Source organism: Mastigoproctus giganteus, chromosome 8 (assembly GCF_048544385.1).
Source record: "Mastigoproctus giganteus isolate SK-2022 chromosome 8, ASM4854438v1, whole genome shotgun sequence".
NCBI lineage: Eukaryota > Metazoa > Arthropoda > Arachnida > Uropygi > Thelyphonidae > Mastigoproctus > Mastigoproctus giganteus.
Genome location: NC_143582.1, coordinates 167031966 through 167046230, shown reverse-complemented (window position 1 = coordinate 167046230; position 14265 = coordinate 167031966). Strand labels below are relative to the sequence as shown.

At 37.3% G+C, this 14265-nt stretch overlaps 1 protein-coding gene across 1 annotated transcript in view; it reads left to right on the top strand.

The window, feature by feature from the left end:
* Positions 1-6428: 6428 nt before the first annotated feature.
* Positions 6429-14265, top strand: part of LOC150081988 (uncharacterized) — a 42055-nt gene continuing 34218 nt past the window's right edge. The window contains exon 1 of the mRNA XM_090379034.1: positions 6429-6488. Coding sequence (XP_090235160.1) covers positions 6434-6488 — 55 coding nt within the window. The 5' untranslated portion in view covers positions 6429-6433. The remainder of the gene's footprint in view (positions 6489-14265) is intronic.

The window sequence follows — 14265 nt, the reverse complement described above, 5'->3', positions numbered from 1 at the left end:
CAGAATTCTGAAATAATGAAAATGGGCTTCAGAAAAGATGCTTTCGTTAACACAAAAAAAACTGTTATGCAAATATTGACAGTTGAAAATTAGTCGAAATTTAAAGGTTCATCACTGTCCTAGAAAACACACCGATAAAAAGCATAACTAGTTAAAATAAAATTAATTAATGTTATTAAGGAAAAATTTTTAAAAAAAGGTTAATAACTGAAATCTTCACAAGATCTCACAATGTGTGCCGAGAATTCTGAAATTAAATGGAGTGCAGAAGAATTTTCATTAGCAAAATCAGCTTTCTTCAGTTGAATCCAGAAGTTTCAATTGTTCAATATCACGGACCCACTTGAATAATGCCAGCTCACTCACAGATGATAATCACTTTTTTTCACTACTCAAAGCATAAATAAATTGTGCCTGAGGCACACAGCATTCTAGGGGTAATAATAAGTTATAATTCTCATTGTTCATTGAGTTTTTCATAGACTTCTGTGACATTTAGTGGGCAAAACCATTAAATCCTATGGAGGTCTCAAAGGCTCCATACAAGACTTAAAAGCCTCATCAGGGCTCCAAAAGGATTTGAATCCACATCTAATGAAATGAGTACTGTTGCAAACCCAACTACTAATATTAAGGAGGTTTACGAGAGAAGTAAATAAATAATGAGAATTTTGTATTAGACAAAAATTTGGTGGAATCACTATTTATTTAATGAATTAAAAGAACTTGAACAAGCATATTGATGAATAGATATCAGGCTTAATGTCTAAGTTTTCAGATGATACAAAGGGGGTGGCTAATGACTAACAGAGTAAGTATTGCAACAAGATCTAAAAAAATTAGACATATTTTTTATAATGTATAAAGCCTTGAATGGTTTGAGCATGCTCAATGCTGATGGGATTCTGCCTCTTGCTCAGAATAATCACCTGAGAGGGCATAAATTCAAATTGAGGAAAGATAGATGTGCCGAAATTTGCCTTTAGCCAGCGGGTAGTTGAAACAGACTTCCATCACTTGTTGTGGAAGTTGATAGCCTAAATAATTTAAGGCTCAACTGGACAGGTATTTCGAACGAATGGAGGGGTGAAGGGGAAGTTTTTTTTTGGCTGATGCTGCATAAGCTTGCTTTCTTGCATCATATGCCTCTACTAATGCTGGCTGAGAAATGGCAGTCGTAGTTTAACTTTGACAAATGCAAGGTTGCATATGGGGTAGTAGTAGTTTTCCAAGATTCAGTTACCAAGGGCGTATGGTACTACACTCAGGGTTGTGGAAAATGAAAGAGACCTGGAGGTAATTGTGTAGTCAAATAAGTCCTCAGAACAATACAGACAAGTTGCTTGCCAGGATAGCTTATGGAGTTTTGTCTATGATATATAGAAACTATGCTAGCAGGGATAAGGAGGTGGTTAGGCTGCATCTTGAGTATTGCATACAGGTCAGGAGGCCTCATTTTAGGAAAGATGTAGTTCTGCTGGAACAGGTGCAGAGAAGGGTAATGAAAGGGTGGTCTCACTAAGATAGGCTTCAGTTCTGCAAGTTGCAGCATATGGAGACTAGGCACTTGCAAGGTGATCTGATTGAGGTGTTTAAGGCTTCAAATGGATTGAGAAAGCACAATTCTGATGGTATTCTTCCTCTCGTTCAGACTACACACATGGGAAGGCATAAAGCGTGCGGAGGTTTGTCTTTATCCAGCTGGTGGTTGATGGCAGGAACAAACTTCCATCTGTTATTGTGGAAGTGGGCGGTTAGAATAAATCCAAGGAAAAACTAGACAAATTATTGGAAGGGATGGACAGGTGAAAGAGTTTTTTTTTTTTTTTTTTTTGCTGACGTTTATAAGCTTGCTTTCCTGCAAAATATGCCACTGCTAATAATAGTTTTCAATATACAGTGGTTTCCGGTTAGTCGGGGCAGCCGTTTATTTGGGACAAATCTTAAAGAACAGAACCTAATCGAGAAAATAGCCAGGCTTTACTTTGTTTAATTGGAACAATATGCCGTTTAATCGGGGCAGGAGACCGCAGCAGTCGAGATTACCCTACGATTCTCTCCGACCAAACCACGTAGTTCAGTCGGATTTCTGGAGGTCACAGCCATAAAACAATTAGTCCCCTGTTTATTGGACTTTTCTGTTAGTGCTTCAATCAAATCTTATAAAAAAAATTTTTCCGAATCTGCTCGTAATTCCTATTTTTAAGCTTCATAACTTGTTACTCCGTTCTCACTTGCACGTATCATGTTACTTGTGAGTGCTTATCTTTTTTTTACTGTTTTAAATTGTAACCCCCGCCCACAAATGTCAACTAGTAGTATGTACATATTACAGTACGTATTAATTAAGCTATGCACGTAAGCGTAAATTTATTTTGCTAACCTTTGGAAAATATTCTTCCGATTTTCATGTATCATTTAATTTTTTAATTGGAAATAAAGTGTAAATTTGTACTTAATATGGTATATCTTTATTTTATAGCCTGTGAATAATATTTCTTCTATTTTCGCTAATTAGAATCGCTGTTTAAAAGATTTAAACTTTAATTCACAAACGTGATCACAACGACCGCCGCTTACTACATATCATCTAGTGGACGGTACTTGACTATGGTGAGTCTATCGTAACGTGATTTGATACAGAAAATCAATTGTAAAGCTGTATTTTTAACTATTTAAGTAAAACTTCGCATAATTAGGGCAGCCGCTTAATCGGGCCAAAATGCACTAGTGCCAAATAACCGGAATTGATTGTATTAGAATTAACTGGTAAATTTTTAATTGCATTTTAAAAAAGGAATAACCTCTTGTTATTTGAAATGATTAAATAAATAGAATTAACAAGTGGCATTTCTTGCAAGCATTTTTTGTAGTATAGAAATATCTGGCTTAACAAAAGGGTTCCTGACTCTAAAATTGAGTTGTTAACTGGAATTTTTTGATTCCAGTTAACAACTCAATTTTAGTTAATCAAATGAACATTTCTCATACACTCATATTATGATAAACTTGTATACTCACGTTCTCTTTGTATAAAGTTCCAAAATAATATATATATATATATATATTTTTTTTTTTTTCCCCTGTTAGAGCACTGCCTTCCTATAGTAGTATTATTAGTAGTAAATGATGCAAGAATTGTTTTGGTTTTTAGGAGCATTAGCAACTAAGGCCATATTGCTCCGGGGATATGTGGTGATCATTCCCTGACCTTTCCGCATTATCCGTATTTGGTGGTCACGGGCTCAAACTCCGGTCTAATCAAGAAGCGTGTGCTACGCGGCACTGCTGCTCCTGCCAACAGAGGTGCCCTGATGCAAGAAAGCAAGCTTGTATAGTGTCAACCAAAAAAATACTTCACCCACCCATACCCTCCAAGTGTCTAGCTCTTTCTTGAATTTATTCAAGTCATTCACTTTCATGACAACAAATGGAAGCCTGTTCTAACAATCAACCACTCACTGGCTGAAGGCAAATATCCACATGTCCTGCAACCATTCTTCTTCAACTTAAATTTACGGCCCCTTGTGTGTGTAGTCTCAGCAAGAGGAAGAATACCATTAACATTCAACTTACTCAACCCATTCACGGCCTTAAACACCTCAATCAGATCACACTGCAGGTTCCTATTCTCCAGATGCTGCAATTTGCAGAACTGAAGCCTTCCTAGGTAAGAGCACCCTTCTATTCCCTTCACCAATCTGGTTGCCCTTCTCTGCAGCCATTACAGCAGTTCTACATCCTTCCTGAAGTGAGACCTCCAGACCTGCATACAGTACTCAAGATGGGGTCTTACAAAGGGATAATCACCTCCTTATTCCTGCTAGCAATGTTTCTGTATAACATTGACAAAACATCCTGGTAGCACGTCTGCACTGCTCAGAGAATTTTATGTCTGACTGCATAATTAACCCCAGGTCTTTTCCATTTTCCCCTAATATTGTCTAGTACCACACAATAAGTTGATTGTTTTAAAAATCAACTACCCAATCAAAGGAAATATCTGCATCATCTGGGCAGATATTCTCACGTTACTTGTGTGCACCAGATCAAGCGGAAGGACGCCCGCAAGAACCAGAAGGGCTGGGTTGCTAACTATGCAGCATGCCCTTGTAATAGTAAGAAGGATGGTGCGCTGGATGGCTCCCAGTTTACATTTGTTGTTGTAAAGAGTTGCCCTGTGAAACCAGACCCCAGATTCATAAGTTATGAAGGGATGGAAGATTGATTTGTACAGAACCTTAAGGGTGGTTCGGTTCAATCCCCAATCACGACGAACTTACCCGTGCAATGAGAGCAGTGTAATTTCTCACTTTCGCATGGAGGTGTGCAAGATGCGGAGAGGAAAGTGAGCTTAGGGTCAAGTACTATTCCCAGTAGTTTTAACGTAGAAACTAGCTTGATGGTTTGGCCTTGAAGTTTGATAGTGGGGTTTCTAGTAGGCTGCAGTGATCCCAATCTGATTGTACAATCACCCCAGGTGCTTTTATGATATTACTGGTCCCCGTACGAAGTACTTTGCAGTAAATATTTAAATTTAGTTTCCACTTCTCAGCCTATATGCCTAGATCTTGTTGCGGTAGCACACACTGAGTACTGTGATTAACTATCATACAAACCTTCGTATCACCTGCAAACTTTGACATTAAGATATGCTTTCATCGATATTATTAATAAATACAGAGAACAAAGGCGTGCTGAGCATTGAACCCTGGGGAGGGAATTCCCTTCATGTTCTAATGTTATTAGTCCTTGAAGAGAAGTGTCCATTAACCACTCCGTGTTCTCTCACTCAACTGTCCCTTTATCCATAGCAGCAACTTGCCCTTAATGCCACACTGCTCCAATTTGTATAACAGTCATATGTGTGCAACAGTATCTAAAGCTTTCATGAAATCTAAGAATATTATGTCGAAACTTTGATCCCCCTTTGTGAATTAGGGATATATTCACATATCTCCAGTCCACAGGGATCTCCCTCTGAATCCAAGCATGCTCTCATAATTATGGCAAAGATTTGCCTACCTCATTTCTCCCTCCTTTAATATAATTGGATAGACCCCATTCACCCCAGGTGCCATTTTTACATTTAGCTTCAACAATTTCTCCTGAGTTATCTCAAAATCATTCAGCTCCAAGCCATAATTTGACTCACTTCTGGCATCTCTATCCCTGAAAAATTCCTAGTGTGAATGTAGATGCAAAATACCTATTCAGTTTGTTTGGAATCTGAGTAGTCTAGTAGCTTATATGATAACACCTCTGATTGCTTCCCATTTAGAATTTGGTTTCCCACTTTGAGCCTCGAAACATGCCCACAGTGCATTCGAATCAATGCACTGTGGACATGTTTGAGTCCTAGGTAGGGTAACTCCTAAACGTTAGTCAACGCCTATTAGATGCACTGAAATGACACCGAGCTCAGCAAAATGGCTGGAAATTAGCGTAGTTCTCTGTTAGTGTGGTGTACTTATTATTATTATTACTAGCCATATGGTGCAAGGAAGCCTAAGGCTTATGCTGCACCAGCCAAAAAAAAAAAAAAATTCCCTGACTTACCCTGAGAGAGAGAGAGAGAGAGAGAGAGAGAGAGAGAGAGAGAGAGAGAGAGAGAGAGAGAGAGAGAGAGAGAAGTAGAAAGGAGTCACCAAGAAAGAGAAGAATTATGATATCCAGCTCAGGACCCTGGGTTTGCCAAGCCCATATTCACCAGATGCGAGCCCCTGGGGTTATTGTTCTGTTATTGTTTCTGGCCACTTAACTACCAGAGAGGTATCAATACACTGGAGGAATTAGACAGAAAAGGCTACTCCTTTTCTGTCTGAACGACAGACAGAAAAGGAGTAGCCTATGCTTCTGATGAAAAGCTGCCAAAATGCGGTAAGATCGTACCACTTCGCAAGATAATAAAATTACAACAAATAAAAATAATCACGCTTTTATTCCAGAAGAAAAGTAATCAAAATTTTGGCTTCCACTGAGTTGTTTAGTGGTCCAGAAATATTTGGTTTTACTTCAATTAATTCAACGCTTTCATTTTAAGTCAGAGTGAAGGTGAAAGTTACTCTATATTTGGGAGACAATATAGGATTAGAAACCAAATTAAATATCGTATATTGCATTGTAACATGCGATTTCTAATCCGTGTAACACCAAACCTAATTCCATGAGAAGACTAAAACATAAAGCTCGCTCGCTCTCTCTCTCTCTCTCTCCTCTTTAATTCATGTTGAAAGGAATTCAACACCAGTGGCTTTATTCGAATATTTCACATCAAAGTACTCAATCTTCGGGATACAAAACAAAACCACTTCCTACAGTACATGTAAGAAACGCTGAATAAAATATAACAGCGCCACGAAATTCTGGAAGAGTTGCCAACATTACTGCTACAATAAAAATCGCAGTAGCGCTCAGCGCGCAGGCAGAAGCAATGGATTTCTCCGAGGTTATTGCAGCATATCCGCGGGTCTCTCTTTTAAATGATGGTAAGCGAAATATGAACGTATCCAAGTAAATTAGCTTTATGTGAGAAGCAATGCAAATTAAATGCTGCATCTTGATGCTCTTCATTAATTTCTTACTATCAAGTTCGATTAATTAGCAAGTTAGATATTTTGTTTTGCAGTACAGTCCATTCCATTGGACTGTACTACAAAAAATTATAGTCTTATTACAGTACTAAATCTTTTCTCTTGTTTCTTCTATCTTAATTTTAAGGAAATAAGTATCAGAAACAATACATCTGAACAGAAGAGAGAGAGAAAAAAAAAAAATATATATATATATTGTAAACTCTTGTTGAGCCTCACTGTGTCATCGTAATTTATATACTGTACTGGTGACTTATAATATATAGATGTACTGTATACCAATCAGGATGGGAGATTTTCAGGTTTTCCGCGAGATATTTTTAAAACACAAATATAATAAAATAACACAAATAATATTTGGTATCAGGATTTTTTAAGGGCAGAATAAAATAAAATCCTTTCAGTGTGTGCGTATAATCGATGATATAACTAACCATTAGTCAATTCTCAAAAGAATTCATGGAGTTTTGATTAAAATGGATATGGGTACTAATGATATTAAACGCAGGTGAACTGGGGGACCTGTTTGAAAAAGAGGGTCGTGCTGCAAAAAAAAAAAAGAAGTCATGAATTAGGGTAAAATATAAGTCTTGACGATTAATTTTTATCTTGAGGAATTCTGCACGGCTTTCAGGGGGCGAGTCAGCTTAGTGTGGCCTTGCCTGACCTAGTTGGTAGAAGAATTTATTTTGGGACGGTAAGAGTATATCTGAAAAGTGGAGAAGGTGTAAGAATATTTGCTGAAGGGCAGGAAAGATTGTTCTTGGTTAGTGGTTTTCGCAAGGTCATGCTTGTATTCTCCTTGATGGCTCGAATGAGAGACTTGCAGTGATCAAGGGGGAACTGTGGTCTCGAAAGGTCCAAGGATGCTCAGTCATCAGTAAAGTATGTTAGGGGTATGGCAGGAGCAATGTATGACAAATTAGAAATGGCGCAATATGCTTCAGTAAGGGACGTGAATAACAAGACAATACAAAGTTATGCAGTAATATAAAGAATAAAATAGATGAATACGAGCTACTGATTAAGTCTACAAAACAAAAACAGATGTTGATATAACAGGTTTAACTGAGACTTCCTGATATAGGAGATGAGTTTTCATTTTATAAAAATCTCTCTTCCTGAACGACAGACAGAAAAGGAGTAGCCTATGCTTCTGATGAAAAGCTGCCAAAATGCGGTAAGATCGTACCACTTCGCAACAGTTTTCAGAAGAGCATCGAAGTGTCGTATAATGATTTTGCCGTACTTGACACTTCAACGCATCGATTCATTCGGATGAATCATCACTTAAATCGCAATAGTGTATATACACAAGTGTTCAAAGAAAGTGTTTCACCTATGAATTTCACATTTCTAACCCTTTTTCGCGATGGTATGTTACATTAAAGACTAGCATCACAAATTACGATTCAAATTACGAAATATAAACAAAAGATATTTATTAATAATTAAAGCAAAGTAATATTTGACAGGTGCTCTAAAAATATTCCAAAATGAGTATTTGCAACCTTTATACAACAGGGAAATGTTATCAGAAGCCCTCAATTTGCTTCAGTTTATCATTTTAAATGGAAAACAAAATGAAAAGTTCACCAGGTGTAAACTAATATTTAGTTGAACCGCCTCTGGCCCTGATGACAGCAGCACACCGTTCAGGCATTGACAAGATCAATTTCTGAAGATAAACTGATAGTTTGTGATTCCAAACAAGAATTATGGCTTCCTGAAGTTCACGAAGGGTCTTTTGTTTCTTTCTGGCAACTGCAGATTCCACACGATGCCAACAGTTCTCTATAGGATTCAGGTCCGAGCTGTTTCCTGGCCAGCTAAGAGTTGTAATGGACCGTTCTTCCAACTGTAACAAATGTAAACACATTATTGTCGAACCTCTAATTCAGAAATGAAGCTGAAGTAAATACAGAAGTGCCTGCTTACACTTTTCGCCCGATGACGAGGAGCAGAGTCGTCCTGAAACATTCAGTTACTTGCCAGGTTGAAATGGTTTCTAATGGTTGGCACCAATTTGCCTTCCAATATAGCCAGGTATCCATTGGCATTTACGGAACCTTTTATAAACTGCAGGTGACCTACTCCGCGATACAAAATGCACCCCCATATCATTTGGCTGGTTGAGAATTTCACTGTGGACACCATACAGTCTGGATGGTATTCCTCGCCACGTCTACGGCGAATCGTTTGTTTCCCATCAGAGCCATGCAGGTTGAATTTCTTCTCATTCAAAAAAATAACTTACTTCCACCGCTCGGGGGTCCATCTGACATGTTCCTTACACCAAATTAATTGGGCCTTTTTTCATTTTTTGTGTGAGGAGGAGCTTCTTCTTAGGACGACGTGCTACAAGTCCATTTTTGAAGAGGAGTCTTCTGACTGTTAATGCACTTGCTACCACTCCTGTATTTTCTTCCCATTCTCTTTTCAGCTCAGACGAAGAAGCTTTACGGTTTTTAAGGCATAGGCACTTCGAAATGCGGTCCTGTTTTGGCGTAGAGACTCGTTTGCGTCCGGTTCCTTTTTTTCCTATCAGCAGAACCAGTATTCTTGAGTTTGGAAAGAAATCTACTCACTGTCGACTGATTACAAGACACTCTATACGCAATATGACGGGAACAACATCCTTCCTCACGTAAAGCAACACTAGCTCTCTTTCTTCGTGGCGTCAACTGCACGTAACTCGCCATCCTGACACAAGCAAGGAATGACTAAGGCGCATTTAGGGCTAGAGCCTCAAGCTGCGAACAAATTTAGACTAAGTATATAAAGTGCTTAGCATCATAATACACAGCCATTTCTGAATAAACAGAAAATTTTTTAAGGTGGCATCGTTTTAGGTTATATCTCATATTGTGAATGCCTTCACAACGAGTTGCCATGATATTGCACTATGGGAAGAACATCCTTCCTCACGTAAAACAACAACAGCACTCTTTCTTCGTGGCGTCAACTGCACGTAACTCGCCATCCTGACACAAGCAAGGAATGACTGCAACTCTTGCAGAGCGTGCTTATATAGCTGAAAGTAACAGCTGATGCAATATTACGTAATCATTACGCGTGTCAATCTTGCCTGATGCAATCTGTAAGAAATATTGCCATATACTTACGTTATTCAGACGGCAGTTACAATTTTAAGGGGTGATGCACTGCTTTTGAATACCAGTGTACAATAATACAAAACACGCTTAAGTAAAAAATTGGATAAATCATCAATTCTTATGAATCATCAGCTGAATAATGGCAATAGTGTAATTATTACAGAATATGGTTAAGTAAAAAATACGTTTCAATTGTTCCAAAGTACTTTTGTTTCTTGTTAATCTCCCGCGTACCCCCACTTGAATAACGTTGGTCTAGAGCATTTCCAAAGTTTCATCCGAAAGAGAATATTTGAATTGATCCGAACTCAGTTTTTGTTTTTATTTAACATGGATGAATCTTTCATAATTCGGCACTACTATGAGGAAATGTTAAAATGCCAAGCATGGCATAGGAATAATTTGTTATATTTTAAGTTGATTGTACATAAACTCTTTTTTACTTAATAATAACTTTAATTTGGTTCTCACACCTACTAGCAAGATTTAGAATAGCAAAATGTCTACTGTTTTTCGTTCCTGTACTCCTTAGTATAATTGAAAATAAAGAAATAAGAGGAAATCTTTCCACAAAAAATTTCCAAATTGAAAAGAATGCACTATCAACCAGTGATATTTATGCTACTTACACATTTATAAGAACATTTTAAAGTGGTACCGTTTTTGGCATCATGTAGTCACATTCAGCAATAAACTAAACTACTTTCTCAGTAAAGCGAAAAAAAAAAAAAAAAAAAATTATTCTCTGGATTTACACTTACAACAACCTTTATAGTAGGACTGCATGTGAATGAATCAGAATCATCCTTCTGATAATCAATTTACAATAATGGAAGTGGAAGATTTAACAACTACTGGACTGAGAAATTTACATTCTTCAACATAGCAGTTATGACCTCAATATATGGATGTGAGGCATGGTTTATTGAAGAGATTTTATTCGGATTTTCAAACACTGGCACTACACTTAAAAAGAACAAACAAAATTCTTTATTCATGACAAATGATAGGAACATGAACACGTTTTCGGATATGTGAGGATAACTGTCCTAGAATTATCGGCCTGCTAGTACTATTCAAGATTTCTCGCACCAGTTCTTTTCCACAAGGACTTTGTTGATGTTTTCCCCCAAAACTTCTTTGAGATCATTAACTGGATTTGGTTATGAGTCAGTGCAACTTACTAGATACAGTGTATTGCTTTCCTCTACTTTTTTGAGTTCTTTCATTAGTGATTCTACATATGTATGTATTAAGTGCAATAGAATCATTAATATACAGCCATTTCTGAATTAACAGAATATTTATAAGGCAGCATCGTTTTAAGTTATATCTCATATTGTGAATACCTTCACAACGAGTTGCCATGATATTGCACTACTTCGAATAAGTAACGCTTCACCTAAGAAGAAGACTAATGTTACTTATTCTCAGATAGGTACCACCACCCAGACGGCACCGTTTCAGGGCTATTTGGCCCTTCTTCTGTGGGTGGGTAGGTACCCAAGTGATGCAATGATGGAAAAACAGTTATGAAGTAAAACTCCACAATATGAGAGATTCCCTGATGATGTATGATGTATTTAGACTAAGATGCGTTCACGGCTAAAGCCTCAAGCTGCGAGCAAGTTTTAAACTTGCTCGCAGCTTGAGGTTTTAGCCCTAAACTCATCTTAGTCTGATTCTACATATTTAACAGCAGGAGAAAATCCCTACTTCACTTTCCTTCTGACACACCACAACCTTTTCTTCATTAAATCTTATCATTGTTGTTTGCTCCACATATACTGTAGTTATTTTATTAGGTCTCTTACCTATCATATCTTTTTTAAAACTTTCCGTTAACTGAATCCATTCGATCAAAAGCCTTCAAAAAGTCGAAAATGGAGTCCAGATAATGTTCCGGCCAACTTCTAGATCTGCTGACAACAAAAGGGTTCGTGGCCTGTCTCACAATTCTTTCAAGAATTCTGCTGTATTCACTTGCTTCTGAAGCTTTTCCATTCTTCAGAAAGATCCGTTTTTTTTCTTTTTGAAAATTCTTTTGTGATTATCTTCGATCTCACTCTTTTCTTTCTTCATCACCAGGTGCGGTGGATTATTTTTCTTGTCATAGCATAATTGTTTCTGTCTTTCCTTTACTTCTCGCCTATCTTGTAAAATTATAAAATTTATCTAATATTTGTCTACTATTAAATTCTTTCTGCTCGTTAAGCGCTTACTTTTTTCATTCATAAAATTGCTTCTTCCCTATCTCTTCCAATTCTTCACATCGCTATTCTCACTATCTCTTCCGTCCAAGCCGTCACTCTTGTTATTTCGTTGTTAAGTCTTTTGTAATTTCTTCTTGTTTCAACTCTGCTGTTTGCTTCCATATTCTTCTTTTCTCTATTTTCGCTATCATTTCCTTAGTTATCTACAGCTTCTTGGTGTTTTCTGGGCTAATGTACCTTTATTGTTTTGTGCCTCTCTTTGTTCTTGTAAACTTTCCCATCTTCCCCATCTTTAATTTAACACTGCCACAAATACTGTGGTAGTGTGCGAATCCACTCCAGGTAACTGCATAAATTCTAAACAGTATTTTTATAACCCTTGATCTCAGTTTAAAATCTAGATGATATTATCTCTTGACGTGCTCAAGTTTCCTCCAAATATATCATCATCTTCCCTTCTTTGAACAAAATGTTTGTCATGAAGACCTCTTTTCCGCAGAATTCAATCAGCTTTCTTCTCCTTTCATTTTTTTTTTTCAGACGATAACTCCCCCCCACTTCTAGACCTCCTGTCGCAGCATTCAAGTTGCCTTTCACTAAACACATACTCCCTAGTTGGTCCTTTTCATTCATTATTTCCTTTATCAGATCACAGACTTTATATAACTCTCCTTCAGTAATCATTTGCCGACATGTCAACTTGAATAATCGCCATATCTATCGGTTCAATAAAATTCTGGCTGCCATTATTTTATTCCTTTCTGTATTTTTGTCTAGAATTATAGTCACCCATCTTTGACTCTCACTCCTCCTTTATAAATTACTTTAACATTAATTAATATATTACACATTGTCTCTGTTCGAGCCAGCATCTTGGACCCATTACTTTTTTCATATTTTTAGCTTTTCCGATCTCAACTATATCCTTTTATTACACAAATTTTTAAAATTTTAAAAATTTTAATCATTGCTTTTTCACCAAAATTTGCTGGTTATCGACCCGAGAAGCCTGTTTTTCCTCCTCCACCTATTAACGAAACTCACCGCCTTCTCCTTCTAAGCTCCGCTTGCCGTTTTGCTTTCCTTTTCATTCAGTTTTGGAAATGACAGAGCAAAGTTTTTGAGGTTTCTTCCTATTGTCTTTTGATAAGCTTTAGTGTGCTCAGTAAGAATGTTGTCGCCGCTCCAAAATCCAACTGACGGCTAACTTATTTGACGGTGATAGCTTACACCACGTACCGTCCACTGTCGTTAAAATATTTATTTTTATATATAAAAATAAATCTTAAGGGTTGCAGTATCGTTGTTCTCAGCTGCTTATTTGCAAATAACCCCATTCCCTTATCCGCAAATTATCCAGGGAAGCGGTCGTTTCGTAGTGTAGTGCTTCTGAGAATCAAACCCAGACGAAGACCATGATGTGTTTGAGTAGTTGAAATCCATTCTGAAAGTTGGATATCCAAAAAGGAATTACAATTACTATTCGGGAGATTTTTTTCTTATAAAAGGAAATAAAATAAATAGGAATATGTGATATTTCAGGAAAAAGATTAATTATAATTATAAACTTAAATGTTAACTCTTAAATTAATATCAGTGCATGTGTAGCGCTGGCCATACACGAGGTTGAGTGTTGTGTGATCCTTGCACCTGCATAGAAATTGGTACACGATCGCAATAAAAGGTGATTTTTTTTTATTTATTATACTTTTCGTTTTCTTTGCAGTTTCGCAAGATTCACATTTTTTGTACCAACAACAATTTTTCTGTAGAGAAAGGTTATGAAGATTTGGAGATTTCGTCTGCAACAATGAATACCGAAGGAGTTTTCCTGGATGAAAATTTTTGACAACAGGGTGGTTTCTAACCGCTATCCTAAGGAGTATGGAAAAGGACTGACATGGCCGGCTATGTCACCTGATTTAAATCCATGTGATTTTTATCAATGAGATTATCTCAAAGAGAGTTGTTGTAATAGGGTTTTAGAAGGATCGACTTCTAAGGATCGATTTACAGCCAATATGCTCCGTGTATATTGGCTGTAAATTGCGTATTCTGTGGTTGATTTTTCCGCTTTGATGGACAAAAAATCAGAGTTTCCAGGAAAAATACCATGCTATCCTCACCTGAGACCGACTAACTCAGCCAAGTTGTGAAAAAGGCCCATAAAAATTCCTTTCGTCATCGACGAGACTCGAACTCAGATCTTTTCCACCTTGTGTGGGGAGAACGGCGATCCTACCAATTGTGCTTCACGCAAGAGCTCTCAAGGAGAAAGTGGTTCCGAATAATCCACGAACCATTCCTGAACTAAAGAAAGCGATTAACGATGAACTTTTTTCT